This window comes from Serinus canaria, chromosome 12, assembly GCF_022539315.1.
Source record: "Serinus canaria isolate serCan28SL12 chromosome 12, serCan2020, whole genome shotgun sequence".
Taxonomy (NCBI): Eukaryota; Metazoa; Chordata; class Aves; order Passeriformes; family Fringillidae; genus Serinus; species Serinus canaria.
The window spans coordinates 8,808,649-8,823,579 of record NC_066326.1 but is presented as its reverse complement, the minus strand read 5'-3'; the positions used below and the strand labels follow the sequence as shown (position 1 = coordinate 8,823,579).

The following is a 14,931-nucleotide window of genomic DNA, read 5'->3' as shown; positions in this document are numbered from 1 at the left end:
GCCTCTTGACTTTCATCCTTCATGCAGCTCCCTTTGACTTACAAAACAGCTTTGGGTTCTGCTGGTTTGTCCCAGCTCTGCATTCACCACCGACCCAACAGGCCCATTCTTGTCTTCTCAAGCTGTGGGAGTGTACTTGGTGATGGACTCAGCCCTTAACCCACAATCTGTACATGTCACCATGCTACCCGCAGCTGGGATTTTTTAGGTGGTCTTATAGCAGGTATCACACTGTACTGGTGCCACAAACTGGTGGCAGCCAAGACAGAGCCTGGCACGCAGGGCCCACTGGGCTGTACTGGAGTTCAGCTCTCTCCTGTTGCCTCCTGCCGGTACACGGACCCGGCTGCTCAGCCTGAGCACAGAACAGCCGAGATGGCCTGATGTCACCGGGCTGAAGACGTACGGGCTCGGTGCTGAGAAGCTGCTCAGGAGGTGCTGCCGGCGGCTGAGAGCGACAGCCGGGCCCACTGTGTGCCCGCTGCCGCCTGGCGCAGCGGCGCAGGGCGAGGGCCGCGGCCGTGCTCCGCTCCTCGGCCCTCCATGGCGCCTGGGGGCGCTGTGGGCGCCGGCCCCTCCCGGAGGCGCTCTGTCCACGCCGTGGCGGGGCGGGCACAGCGGGTCCCTCCCGGCGGCCGTCGGGGCGCGCGTGCGCTCGGTGTGGCGGGGCGGGCACGCGGCGGGGCCATGGCGGACTACCTGATCAGCGGCGGCACCGGCTACGTGCCCGACGACGGGCTGACAGCTCAGCAGCTCTTCAGCTGCGGCGATGGGCTCACCTACAAGTGAGTGCGGCCGGCACGGGGGTGGGACCGGGACCTGGGGCGCGGGGCTGCTGCGGTCGCTGACGCGTCTCCCCTCGTTACCCCGCAGCGATTTCCTTATCCTCCCGGGGTACATCGACTTCACGGCGGACCAGGTGGTGAGTGGCCGGGGCGGGGGAGCGGGCCGGGGAGCGGGCCGGGGGTTGCGCCGGTGCCGCCTCTCACCCGCCGCCGCCGCCTGCCTCCCCGCCAGGACCTGACCTCGGCTCTGACCAAGAGAATCACCCTGAAGACGCCGCTGGTCTCCTCGCCCATGGACACAGTCACCGAGGCCAGCATGGCCATTGCCATGGCGGTGAGTGCGGCCCCACGGGCGGGTCCCCTGTGCCGCTCTCACCGGGCTGGCGGGGCAGGAAATGCTGCCTGAGGCGCTCGCGTGGCTGTCCCGGGGTCCCGCAGCGCCTCGGGGCGAGGCCGGGCCCGGAGCTCCATCGGTGCCGGCCCCGCTGCTGCAGCCGGCTGGTGCAGTGCCGGGCAGTGTCTGCGGTGTCTCACAGCCGCCTTTGTGTCCCCAGCTGACCGGAGGAATTGGGTTCATCCACCACAACTGCACCCCGGAGTTCCAGGCCAACGAAGTGCGGAAGGTGAAGGTGAGTGGTTGTAACGTCAGCACCAAATCGTGCTGGCACAGGGTGCTCTGTGGAGGTGGGAGCGGGTCTGGCATCGCTGAATGAGCTGTGTGAGGAGATTGCTGACGTGTGCCCGATCTTCGTGTTTCAGAGCTGTAGTGCTGCCAGGGTTTGCAGGCACAGCCCTCTTGTTTTGTGCCAGGCACTGTCTGTGGTCAGCTTGGGACTTGAGTCTTCCTGGTGTGGGAATATTCCCCACCGTTTCAGGGAGAAGGTTAGCCTGGAGGCTTTTTGATGTTAACGTTATTTGGGTGAGCCTTGTTGCTGGTTTGAGAGTTGTCCTGTTGGTGAGCATGTGGCTAGGCTGGGTGATGGCAGACCTGTGTGAGTGGCTGCAGTAATCTGCAGGCACGTGCCTCGCTCCTGTCTGACCTGGCAGTGCCACTCAGCCTGGCTGCTGGATCTGCTTCCTTTCAGAAATACGAGCAAGGATTCATCACAGACCCCGTGGTGCTGAGCCCCAATGACCGAGTGCGAGATGTGTTTGAAGCAAAAGCTCGTCATGGATTTTGTGGGATTCCCATCACGGACAATGGGAAGATGGGGGGCAAGCTGGTTGGGATCATCTCGTCCAGAGATATTGATTTCCTGAAAGAGTCAGAGCATGACCTGCCCCTCGGTGAGGTGAGAAGTGCTCACACCTGAGGGGTGTGAACACTATGGCAGGAAGCCATGTGGCTGTGATAAGGATAAGGGTGAGTGTGTGGCTGTGAGGGTGTTCTGCCAGTGGGAGGGAGCAGCTCCAGCTTAGCTCTGCAGATATGTCTGTGAGTGTATTTCCAGGGGGAGAGTGTCTTGCTCGTTTGCACTCTCTGAGCGACTCCTGCAGTGCAGACCATGCAGTTTCTGCAAATCATGAGGATTATCTTTCGGTGCTGTGGAACCTCACCCCTGCTTCACTAGTTAATTGCTGGTGTTTGTGGCTGCTGCTGTAGTCCCACATGCTGGCACTGCCAGCTTTGTAGCAGATATGCTCTGCCCAGCAAACCCTCCAAGTGCTGAGTTTCCTTTTCTGGGCTGCCTTTCCCTCTATGCATCGTCTGGATTACTTGCTCTTTCAAATAACCCCCGAACTTGCAGTCTGGCAGTCTGGCCTTCATAATGCTTTGCTGTCTGACTCCCCACATGCAGGAGAACGTTCTGTGATTCCAGTTACACAAGCCGTGTAACTGGAGATCTGCGGTGTTGTCAGGTTACACCACCAGTGCCTCTTGGCCATGCTTTCCTCTTGGCTCACAAATATTTTTAGCTCTTGCTGACCAAACGTGGTGTCACATGCTGATCCCTGTTTGGTTTGGAATTGGCTATTAATACTGATACAAGAGCGTTAAACCAGGAGTAGGTTATAAAAGTGCATATGGCCCTTTGAAGCAATGCTGCCCATTCACAGGAGCCAGATAAGGATCTTTCCTCATACTTTCTTTGGGTCATTCAGCACTGCAGAGCAGGAAACTTTGTACTGTCAATGTGTGGTGCTTGTCCCTGTCACCAGGCAAGGCCAGGGGAACAAATGGTTTCCTCAATCTTCTCTCCACCTGCAGTCCAGCAGTCCCTTTACTGAGCTGTTCATTGCCATCCACTTAAACACAAAGATCCCCATGGGAAGCGCATGAATCCCACAGGCTTAGGAAGTGTCAACAGCCCTTGTTCTTGTAGGTGATTTTAGCCTACCAGACATCTGCTGGGAGCTTAATACAGCAGGAAAGAGGCAGTCCAGGAGGTTTTTGGAGTGTGTGGAGGAGAAGTTTTTGTCACAGCTGGTGACTGAGCCCGCCAGGGGAGGGACTATGTTAGATCTGTTGTTTGCAACTAGAGATGGGCTGGTGGGAGATGCGCTGATTTGAGCCTGCTTGGGGCAGAGTGACCATGAAATTATAGAGTTCTCAATACTTGGTGAAATGAGGAGGAACATCAATAGGACTTTTATATTGGACTTCCAGAAGGCAGACTTTGGCTTCTTTAGGAGACTTATTCAGAGAGTTCCTTGGGAAGCAGCCCTTAAAATCAAAGGTGTCCAGAAATCTTGAGGGCTCAGGAGCCAGACTCTTCCTGTATGACGAAAGATGAGTTGATGAGGCAAGCGTTCAGCCTGGATGGGCAACACTGTTTTGAAGGAATTTAGGAATAAAAAGAGAAGGTATCATCTTTGGAAGGAGGGTCAGGTCTGTCAGGAAGTATTTAAGGGGGTTGTTAAGGCATGTAGGAAAAAAATTTGGGAGGCCAAAGCTCAGTTCGAACTTAATTTGGTAACTTTTGTAAAGGATAATAAAAAATATTTTTACAAATATATCAATGGCAAAAGGAGGGGTAAGACCAAAGTTGTTTTCTGCTGGATGAGTGAGGGAACTCAGTAACTGTAGATGAGGAGAAGGTGGAAGTGCTTAACGCCTTCTTCACCTCAGTCTTTAGTGGGAAGACGCCTTGTCCCCAGGACAGCTGTCCTCTTGGGTTGGTAGATGGTGTCAGGGAGCAGAATGGGCCCCTGTGATCCAGGAGGAGGCAGTCAGAGAACTGCTGAGCTGATTGGATGTTCATAAATCTATGGGACCAGATGGGATCCACCCTAGGGTGATGAGGCATCTGGCAGATGAGCTTGCCAAGCCGCTCTCCATCATTTACCAGCAGTCCTGGCTCACTGCTGAGGCTCCAGGTGACTGGAAGCTGCCCAATGTGACACCCATTTACAAAAAGGGTAGGAAGGAGGATCCTGGTAATTTTAGGCCAGTTTGCCTGACCTCAGTACCCAGTAAGGTAATGAAACAGTTTATATTGAGTGTCACCGCACAGAACTTACAGGATGGCCAGGGTATCAGACCCAGCCAGCAGGGGTTTAGGAGGGTTAGGTCATGTTTGACCAACCTGGTCTCCTTTTATGACCAGGTGACCCTCCTGGTGGATGCAGGAAAGGCTGTGGATGTGTCTGTTTGGACTCCAGCAAGGCATTTGGCACTGTGTCTCACAGCACACTCCTGGAAAAGCTGCAGCCCAGGGCTGGGACAGGAGCACTCTGTGCTTGTTTCAGAACTGGCTGGATGGCAGGGCCCAGAGAGTGGTGGTGAACGGGGCTGCATCCAGCTGGCAGTCAGGCACCAGTGGTGTCCCTCAGGACTCTGTGCTGGAGCCAGTTCTGTTTAATATTTTTATTGTTGACATGGATGAGGGGATTGAGTCTTTCATTGGTAAATTTGCGGACGACACTGAGCTGGGAGTGTGTGTCTATCTGTTGGAAGGCAGGAGGGCTCTGCAGAGAGACCTGGAACAGTTGGATGGATGGGCAGAGTCCAATAGGATGAAGTTTAATAAGTCCAAGTGCAGAGTCCTGCATTTTGGTCACAATAACCCCCTGCAATTCAATGGGGTGGGGACGATGTGGCTGGACAGTGCCCAGGCAGAAGGGGACCTGAGGGTACTGGTGACAGCTGGCTGAACATGAGCCAGCAGTGTGCCCTGCTGGCCAAGAAGGCCATCCTGGCCTGTATCAGGAACAGTGTGGCCAGCAGGAGCAGGGAGGTCACCCTTCCCCTGCACTGGGCACTGGTGAGGTCACACCTGGAGTGCTGTGTCCGGTTCTGGCCCCTCCATTTGGGAAGGATGTTGGGACGCTCGAGCATGTCCAGAGGAGGCAATGAGGCTGGAGAGGGGCTGGGAACACAAGCCCTCTGAGGATCCACTGAGGGAGCTGGGGGTGCTCAGCCTGGAGAAAAGGAGACTCAGATGTGATCTTATCACTCTCTACAGCTCCCTGAAAGGTGGCTGTAGTCAAGTGGGGTTGGTCTCTTTCTCCAGGCAGCAACTGACAACCATAGGACACAGTCTTAAGGTGCGCCAAGGGAAATATAGGTTGGATATTAGGAAGAAGTTTTTTACAGAAAGAGTGATAAAGTACTGGAATGGCCTGCCTGGGGAGGTGGTGGAGTCACCATCTCTGGATGTGTTTAAAAAAAAACTGGATGTGGTACTCAGTGCCATGATTTAATTGAGGTATTAGGGCATGGGTTGGACTCAATTATCCTGAAGGTCTCTTCTAACCTAGTGGTTCTGTGATATGTCTGTGATGCCTCAGGCTTCTCTTGAGATGAGGGTTCTGTCACAGCATTTTTGGTAGATACAGGCATGGTCAGCCTCTTTCCAATGCCAAATGTCTCTTCTTATGGTATAAATAACTAAAATGTTCCTTCTTTGTATGCAACTGACCTACCTTCCCGAAGGGTTAGAGAATGTTCCCTTTTAGCTTTGCCCAGCCTTCTCAAATAACCTTTCATGGGGACTTAATGATCACAGAATGCTGTGGTTGGAAAGGGACTTAGAGGTCTCTTATCAAGCCACCTGCTCAAGGCACATTGAGCTGGAGGAGGTTTTGTGGGGCTGTGTCTAAATCTCCAAGGATGGAGATTTCATGATCTCTCTCAGCTGCTCTCCCAGTGGGTGACCACTGTTGTGATACCAGTCAGATGTTCCCCACCGTCCAGCACTGCCCTTTGCTTCCCAGCATGTTTTGGTGCTTGTTTGTCAGAGTGAGTGTGGGTGAGCATATTTGGATTGATGCAACTCCTTTGCCCCACTGACCTTACCAGCAGCAGCAGTGTGCTATTCTGGGCAGAGCCCTTCCAGGGCCTGTGCACTGGAGATGCTGCCTGAAAACAAGATTGAGGGCACCATTTCTGCCAGAACAGCATGAGACTCCCAAGGTGTCTCCAGCCCTTATTTGCATGTGCTCCAATGAAAGGGAGAGCTGTTAGAGTGATTTCCCAAATAAGGGTCATCTGAGAGTTGTCCCTTGTTTCCAGGTGCTTTCACTTGTCTTCCTGAGGCTTTCTGCCATCTTCTGTTTTCAGTGCACTAATAGGCTTGGGGCCTGATGCCAGTGCCCGCGTGGGGACAGCACACTGGAGGCTTTTCCTGTGTGTTTCTGGAGGCGTGTTGCTGTGCTGTGGGCTCTTTGTGGAGCACTCCTGCACGGCCACTGGGGAGCATTTCATGTGGGCGGTGGGGTTTGGTATTTTCAGATCAGTGTGAAGGAGTTCTTGTGACTCTTTATCTTCTCCCACCCACTAGATTATGACAAAGCGGGAGGATCTTGTTGTGGCCCCAGCTGGCGTAATGTTGAAAGAAGCAAATGAAATTCTGCAAAGGAGTAAAAAAGGTACCTGTGACTGTCTGTGGCACAAGGGAGGGCTGTGGAAGCTCAGGGGCAGGGCAGCAGTGGGTGAATGTGGGCACACAGTCCCTGTGTGGGTGAAACGTGGGAGACAATGGTGAACACAATGCCCACTGCCCTCTGCTGGGGTACAGAGTTCACATGCCTTCATCTCAAATGTGTTTGGAGTTGTGGGATTCTTGGCAGCCCAGTGTTTGGCTGTCCAGCCATATGTCTTTGATTTTCTGGCCTAGCCTTCGCATTTCAGTGCTGAGTTCTTCCTTCTTAGGGTTTAGTAGTTTGACTTTTAATAGGGTGTTGTGCATCTAATTATTAAAAAATGCACACGTTTTCTGTGGTTGATGTAAAAATACTGAGTCCTTCTCCAGTCCTACAAACTCCTTTCTCTGTTTCTCAAGCCAGAGTTGCTGGCATCAATGGCTAAGCAAGATTTGGTAACACACCTGAGTCTCCATCTTGTAGCACTTTTTGCCTGCCCGCTGCTCCTGGTCTGCTGCACTGCTCTGAGCTAATGTCTCTCTCCCGCAGAAATCTGCAGTGATGTTCTTTCTGTCTGTTTCCAGGCAAGCTGCCAATTGTTAATGAAGATGACGAGCTGGTGGCTATCATTGCCCGCACTGATCTCAAGAAGAACAGGGACTACCCTCTGGCTTCTAAGGACTCCAAGAAGCAGCTGCTCTGCGGTGCCGCTATTGGGACCCATGAGGATGACAAGTACCGGCTGGACCTGCTGGTGCAGGCTGGCGTGGACGCCGTCGTGCTGGTGAGCACCCACGGGGCACCCATGGGCATTGTGTCGGCCTGGAACACTGGGGCTGAGTCCCCAGGCTGGATGAACGTCACTGTCTTTGTCACAGGCCTTTCTGTGTTAGAATATGGCAGTTTGTTGACCTCTCAGTCTTGTTCAGGTTAGAATCCTCAGATCGGAGGGATTCCTCTTCCCTGGAGATTTATGTGACCTGAAGGAGTTTGTAGGGTGCACTGAAGCCCTGAAGGCTGTGAAGAGAAACACTGTCAGTTAATACAGAATTTTCTACAAATACCTCTTCCACTCTGCCACCAGCCTCTCTGATGTTCCTGTCTCGTTTTCAATATTGGGCTTCTTACTAGCTTCATCTCGTCCCTTTGGTGTTTGTTACTCTGTTACTCTCTTACTGATGTTCAGGAGTGATCAGTGAGCCCAGAGCTGCTCTGCTGGTCTCCCTTTCTGGCCTGTAAACTTTCAGGCACAGTTGTCCCTCCCTGTATTTGCACGTGGGTTTCTCATCGATTGTGATACTGTGAGTGTGCTGTGCTGTGAGGGCATGGCTGTGCAGTGGGAAATGTTTAACAGGCATCATTTGACTGGGTCACAGAGATTGGCAGGGACTGAGTCTCAGTGCTCCACATCTGGTATTTGAGCTGCTCTGCTGCACAGTAGGGAGGTACATCCCCCCACCAGCCCTCCTGGGTTTCACAAGGAACATTCTCCATTTCACCTGTAGTTTGAGACAGGGCTGACAGTGTCCTGCTGATAGAGCCAGATGGTTCTTATCCACAGACAGATGTTCTGCTTGTTGCCTTCTGTAGAAGCTACAGGATTAAACCTGAAGGATATTACTGAAGTCTTTGCAATGTACTTCCTTTGTGCAGGGAAGTACATTCCTGTCTTGGGAGCAGCTTCTCCTGGGGTTCCATGCCCAATCTGGGGAGTCATTTTGCCCATTACTCAGCTTAGCATAGACCCCAGCAAGCAGAGTGAAAATCTGAAACTCTTCTGAAGCTGCATTTGTAATCTGCAGAAATTCTGGTTGAAACTGATTTTCTTTCTGTTGCAGGATTCCTCTCAGGGGAATTCCATCTTCCAGATCAATATGATAAAATACATTAAGGAGAAATATCCCAGCCTACAAGTTATTGGAGGAAACGGTAGGCATGTGTTAAAGACTCTTCTTGTCTTTAAATGACATTTGTTTCTTAGACATAGAGGGAGCTGCAGGGATGTGAATGAAATGGTCATCTTTGTAAATTTCTATGAGTTTAAAATGGTCTCCTGTGACTTGTGGAATGGAGCAAGACCACTGTAGACACAGGGCAGTACCTTACTGCTGCAGATACTTAGAAACCTTTTTTCTGCAGCACAGCATGTTACAATCCTCCATAGCACATTATGCATTAGCTTATTTACACTCCAGTTTAAAATATTGCTTAATAACGAGTACTGCCTGATGTGGAAATCTAGTGGCAGTTTTCCCTGTCTCTCTACAGTAGAGCCCAGTGGTCCTTGTCTTTACTTGATGCTGCTGTTACCCTGTACTCTGCCCTCCCTACCTCGTGTGGCCCAGAGAGTGTTTGGGACCATGCCGTGACTTCTGCTGCCTCAGCCTTTGGGTAGAAGTGTGTTGCAGAATAGCCTAAAGGGGCAGTGTCACCTCACCCACTGTGGCAGCTGGAGCGGAAACTCACTGCTCCTCCCAGATGGACCTGGCTCTGCCACAGGCTATTGCCCAGGGTGGGGGATGTTGGCAGCAGAGGGATGTTGGCAGCTGTGAGGGAGCCTCCAGGGCAGAGAAGTGTTGTTTGCAGATGTGCTTGTCTGTTTTCAAACCGGTTTTTGCTCCCCACAGTGGTGACTGCGGCTCAGGCCAAGAACCTCATTGACGCCGGGGTTGATGCCCTGAGGGTCGGGATGGGCAGTGGCTCCATCTGCATCACACAGGAAGGTGAGAGAGATCAGCCCCTCAGGCTGAAGACATGTGTTTACTAGAAATTCCCTGCTGAAAAGCAGCATGGCTGGGATGGAATTCTCCCGTTTTTAGGGCAGTGTCCATCAGGAAGACCTCTTTCACCCCCTTTGTCCAGGACTTCCAACCTTTGGGGTGGCAGCAGCAGCAAAGGCATTTCCCAGGACTGACTGAGACTGAGTAGAGCCGGTGTGGCAGATGGTGGCTTTGCCTGAGGGGAGCTGTTGGCTCTGTGTGGAATGGGGCTGGCAGGCAGCTCTGCAGGGAGAGGGGCTTACTGGATCCCCAGTGCTGATGGGTGAAGTGCACTGGGCTGTCTGTGCTCCCTTTCCCTCTGGCAGCAGTGTGCGTGATGCTTGACTGTTGATCTGGGCTCGATGCCTTTGCAGTTTCCAGGCCAAAATGGGATTTCTTGCTTTTGTCTCTGCAGTTAAACAGAGCCTGTGTGGGGCAGAGGCTGTGCCACCCTTAGCTAAAAGGCAAGAGGGGCATCCCCCAGGGCCTGAAGAAAGTCTGTCTTGAGGACAGACTCAGTCCTTGTGTGTTGAACCTCAGGTGGGGTGCAGAGTGATGGTGCAGCAAGGTGCTGCTGTCCACGAGCACAGCCCCTGATTGCTTTGGTCTTTGGTCTGTGCCACAGGAGGCAGCAAGTGAGCGGCTGCTTGGCTGTAGGAGCTGCATTAGCTCTGCCCTTTCCAGCATGGAGCTGTGAGCAGCCCTGGACCTGTGCTGTGTTCCTGCTTTGCCTGGCTGCAGGGGTTTCCCAGTCAGGGCAGTCTGTCTCAGGTCATCTTTCTGAGGAGGAGGTAGTATCCTTGGGCTGACACTTTCATAGCCAGAGCAGAGCCAGGACACACGTGTCCTACCCTGGCTCCAAGGCAAAGGCCTGCTCTGATCTGCAGAGTGGTGAATGTCCCTGGTTCCTCCAGCTGCCCCGGGAATGGGGTTGGGTGCTGGTTTGGTGAAGTTGTAGAGCAGAGGTAGAATGTGGCGCTTCACTGGAGATGCGGTTGCAGAACTCTTGCCTGCAGCTTCTTACGTTTTTGATGCTGTTAAGGGAAAGAACTCTGGCTTTTTGGGGTAGGGGTCACCTCTCTGGGTGGCTGCTGGGGTAGGGCAAGCATGTGCTGTGCACAGCCAGACCTGGCTGCCTTGGATCTGGCGTCTGGCTTGGCTCAGGCTAGGAAGGGTCTGCAAAGTCAGCTCTGTCCCACACCGTATGCTCTGCCCAGTAGCAGGTCATTTCTGGGGTCCTTTGTTCTGCTGCTGTTCTTCTGTCTCTAAAATGTGTGTGTTTGTTTTTGTTTAGCTGCTCCAAAGATCCCTCCAGACCTAAAGTCCCACAGCCCCAAATGCCCTTCTACTGTCACGGGCACCTATAGTAAGTCACTTGCCCTGTTCCCAACCCTAATTATGTGTCTTGAAGCAGGACCCTGATTTGGCTGCACATGGCCCTACTGCTTGTTTGAGAATAATTTAGCTGTAGATGCACTTGGGGTTTTGTGGCTTTGGATACTGGTTTTGAATCTGAAATTAAATCTGAGAAGCCTTTCTGATTTCATAAAGCAGAATCTGAACTGTCCAAGCTGAGGGAACTCAGGCCTGTCCTGTCTCCACTCCAAATTCCAGTTAGGAGCCTGACTGCACCTCTTGGATCCCTAGCCAGGCATGCTCCTGCTGATCCAGTACTCGGAAGTGATCCCTGAGCAGTTCTCAGTTGTGCTCAAAATGTAGCCCTAGTTCTGGGCAAGTTGTGCTCCCTTCCCATGGAGCTGGCTCCCCTGAGTTACAGAGAGACTTCACTGCACATGGCCACCTTGGCAGCTGTGTTCTATCTTTTCCCCACCAAGTCCTTTGTGGAGAAGGGCCTTCTGCCTGCCCGGCACTGGGTGCAGTGTTCTCTGCTCTGATGCTCTGACGAAGCAGCCCCTGCAAGGCAAGCCTTAGGCTTTGTCCTTTCTCCTAGTTCTGACACACCTCAAAGGGAGAGGTTTACTCTTGCAGATCCTGGAAGGTTTTCTCTAGCAGATGATTTTGTAGGGCCACCCTTTGCCAATACACTAAAAGGGACAAACCCTTCCCCTGACCGTGTGATGTGTGTGTGTGTGCTCAGAACCATGCTTGGGACGCCTGCGCTCCGGGGCTCTGGCACTGGGCTCTGGCACTGGGCACTGGGACAGTCGGAGAGGCACGATGCTCCCAGGGGCCCTGAGCCAAGCTGTGCCTTAAAAGGGCTGGTCTCTGTGCTTGAGAGGTTTCTGCAGGCCCTGCACTGTCTATGGCACACTCCCATAGACCCTGGACTCAAAACCCTTCAGAAATGGGTGTTTCTCTCCACAGAGCTCTTCCACAGCAGCATTTTGCAGCTGCACTGTGGCCTTCAGCAGTGCAGATCTGCAAGACCATCTCTTTAAGGGCATTGATGATAAAGCTGGCAGCCTCTCCCTGGCTGGCTGAGCCTGAGCTGAATGCTAGGGTCTGATTAAATTTAGTTCTGTCACAACCTCAGCCTGCAGTCTGGCTGCCCTCCCTCAGCAGCTGCTGCTGAGTGCTGGGTGGGAGTAGAGAAAACTGTAGCCTCCTGGCCCCTGCAGGCCTCTGCCAGGGACATGCTGCCAGCACTGCTGCCCTGCAGGCTGAATCACACCTGGATTTCACACTCTAAAGTACTAATACTGTATGGCCTTAATATTACCCAGTTTATGGGACTAACCATGACTGAAGAAAGGGGAAGGGACGTCTCCCTGAGAGAAGCTTATCTCAGTGTTCTTGCATGCCTGTGGCTGACAAACATGTTACAAGACTTGCCTTGTGCTGGTTTTCCTCACATAACGGGAAGCTTAACTGCTACTGACTGGGAAGAACAAGTAAATCCAAAGCTAATAACTCTCTCCTCATGGAGCAGCTAAACTTGATGGAACCCTTGCTACATTGCAGGGCAGGAAGATAAATTATTACCAAACCATTCTGCCTCTTTCCTTTTCCACTGCTGCATGTGTGTTTGTGTGTATATGCAGACCTGTATGCATAGATATATTTATATCTATAGCATATACAGGCATATGAGCTCTCTCCCAGCCAACTGCCTTTCCATTCAGGAGACACATCGTACAGATGCTGGGTACATGAACAAGGGGTCTGGCAGCTCCAGGAGAGAGCCAGCAGTGGGACATGGCTACATGCCAGGGGTGCTTTGGAGAGGGGCTTTTGGAGTTTGCTTTATTTCCTTCCCAAGCTCCCCACATGTCTGCTGTGCACAAGGATTGAGCCACGAATCTCGTCTGATCCCAGGCATCCAATCGAAGCCCCCAGTCCCGAGGTCACTCACAGCTTTTTGGAGCCAAGAGCTGTGAGGACGTCTCAGCAGGCATCTCCCGGGCATCTGCTTCTCTTGGATTCAGCCTAGGGAAGGAGCACCCAGGGATTTGTGCATTCTGAGTGCTGGAGCATGTGTGTGCTGGAAGCCTGAGCGAGCCTGCTGGGACGGGGATGTGCCGCTGGCTGGGGCTGAGCTGTGCGTGCTGTGTCCCGCAGTGCTGGCATGCGGCCGTCCCCAGGCCACGGCGGTGTACAAGGTGTCCGAGTACGCCCGGAGGTTCGGCGTCCCCGTCATCGCCGACGGAGGCATCCAGACGGTTGGGCACATCGCCAAGGCCCTGGCACTGGGGGCCTCCACAGGTGAGCACCACTGTAGGGAATCTCCCAGGAGGTGTTTCCATATGGCATCACACTGGGCAGCAGGGCCTTTACCGGCTGGGGGCACAGGGGCTGCAGCCAGTGCTGTGCCCAGGAACCCTGAGGGATTTTGCAGCCACTGCCACTGATGTGCTGTTCGTGGTGATATCTTATGCCAGTGATGATGGGCTCTCTCCTGGCCGCCACCACGGAGGCCCCAGGCGAGTACTTCTTCTCGGATGGCATCAGGCTGAAGAAATACCGCGGCATGGGCTCCCTAGATGCCATGGACAAGAACTTGGGCAGCCAGAATCGGTATTTCAGGTCAGAGACGGTGCTTTGGGGCAGCAGATCAAGCTTTTGGAGTTTCTCTGCTTCACAAATACCCTTGATTTGTGCTTTCATGCAGTGAGACAGACAAAATTAAAGTGGCCCAGGGAGTCTCCGGTGCAGTGCAAGACAAGGGCTCTATCCATAAATTCATTCCATACCTAATTGCTGGGATCCAGCATTCCTGCCAGGATATTGGTGCCAAGAGCCTGACCCAAGTCCGGTGAGTGCTTCCCCTGTGCCTGTGCTCTGGTTAGGTCATGGTGCTGCTGTCTGGAGTCCCTGTGCAGCTGTACTCAAGCTGTGGTGTGTTCTGGATAATTTGTAGCTCTCTTCCGTCATTTCCAGTGGGCAGTGCCTAATGGACCTGCCAGCCCCAGGGACACAGGAGTATGGTCTGTTGTGGTGTATTCAACTGGTTGGGCTCAAAATGTTGGGATTACATTACCCAGTCTGGTTCTTGGGAACACAGCAAAGACCATTTTGGCCACAGCTGGAGGAACCAGTGACCCTCATTCCAGATGTTCCAGCTGTGCATGTGCCAGAGCATTGTCTTCCCTGGACTCTGCCTGGCTTGTGACAGGTGTCCTTCCCCCTCAGAGCCATGATGTACTCGGGAGAGCTGAAATTTGAGAAGAGGACAACGTCTGCCCAGGTTGAAGGAGGGGTGCACGGCCTCCACTCGTAAGTGCTTCTGGCAGGATCCTTGTCACCCTGGAGGGATGTTGGGGGCTAGGAACAGCCACCCTGTACCTCAGCTTCCATGCCCTTGGCTTGGTGTGCCATTTATTGGCTTGTCCTGGCACCACAGCCAGGCCAAGCCCTGGCCTGTCAGGGAGCTGGGGCCGTCCCCCTCCCTGGGCTGGCAGGATCCATCCCATACTGCACCTTTGTCCCTGCCCCGAGTGAGGTGGGTCAGTAAAGGGGCTCCCTGGTGCTGCTTCCCTCGCAGGTATGAGAAGCGCCTCTTCTGAGAGAGAGATCTGTGTCTGTCCCTGTGCCACCCAGCCCTGCGCTGCTCTGCGTGGGAGCTGCTCTTGCTGCAGAAGTGCCATTATTCTGGGCTGCCTGGAGCTCCTGCTGTCCCTTGGCTGCTTTCTGACCACCCGCAGGGCCCGCCTTCCACCCAGGAGCCATGAGCCTGGGCTGGAGCCTTGCACGTGTTGGCCATGTTTTACAATAAAAAAATGAAAAGATGTGCAGTTGGTGTCAGCCCTGAGCCCCTCTTCCTTCTTTACCTCCCTTGCTCTCCGTCCTTGGCTCTGTCCCTTGCTTTCCACACTGTCAGAGGCACCTGATAACCCCAGAAGGGACTGTGTGCACGTGAAGGGCAAAAGGGAGAGGAGAGCCCTGAGACAGGGCTGAGTGGCCAACACTGTGGCTTCTTTAAAAATCCTTCCTAAGTGCAGAAGACAAGGGCTGGACTGCTGGGTAAGAAAGCCAATGGTTTTACACTGCCATTATTTCCTACTGGCAGCTGCCAAACCCAACTATGGCAGCAGCCAGGATGCTGCAGGCCCCCATTCCTGGTCCAGCTGCTGTGTTCTCCCCCTAACTCTTGTAGGTGCCACACCTCCAAGCCCAGTAACTGC

General features: G+C 53.4%; 2 protein-coding genes across 2 annotated transcripts in view; both read left to right on the top strand.

Moving 5' to 3' along the window:
• The window catches only part of QARS1 (glutaminyl-tRNA synthetase 1), a 79,497-nt gene that overhangs the window by 34,415 nt on the left and 30,151 nt on the right, over positions 1-14,931 (top strand). The window lies entirely within an intron of this gene.
• On the top strand, positions 635-14,535 carry IMPDH2 (inosine monophosphate dehydrogenase 2). Its single transcript, XM_030228134.2, has 14 exons — positions 635-785; positions 874-922; positions 1,018-1,119; positions 1,340-1,414; positions 1,871-2,077; positions 6,509-6,596; positions 7,175-7,374; positions 8,429-8,519; positions 9,218-9,313; positions 12,869-13,012; positions 13,189-13,333; positions 13,419-13,562; positions 13,940-14,023; positions 14,292-14,535. The coding sequence occupies exons 1-14, from the start codon at positions 688-690 to the stop codon at positions 14,311-14,313; spliced, it is 1,545 nt and encodes a 514-aa protein (XP_030083994.1). The 5' UTR covers positions 635-687; the 3' UTR covers positions 14,314-14,535.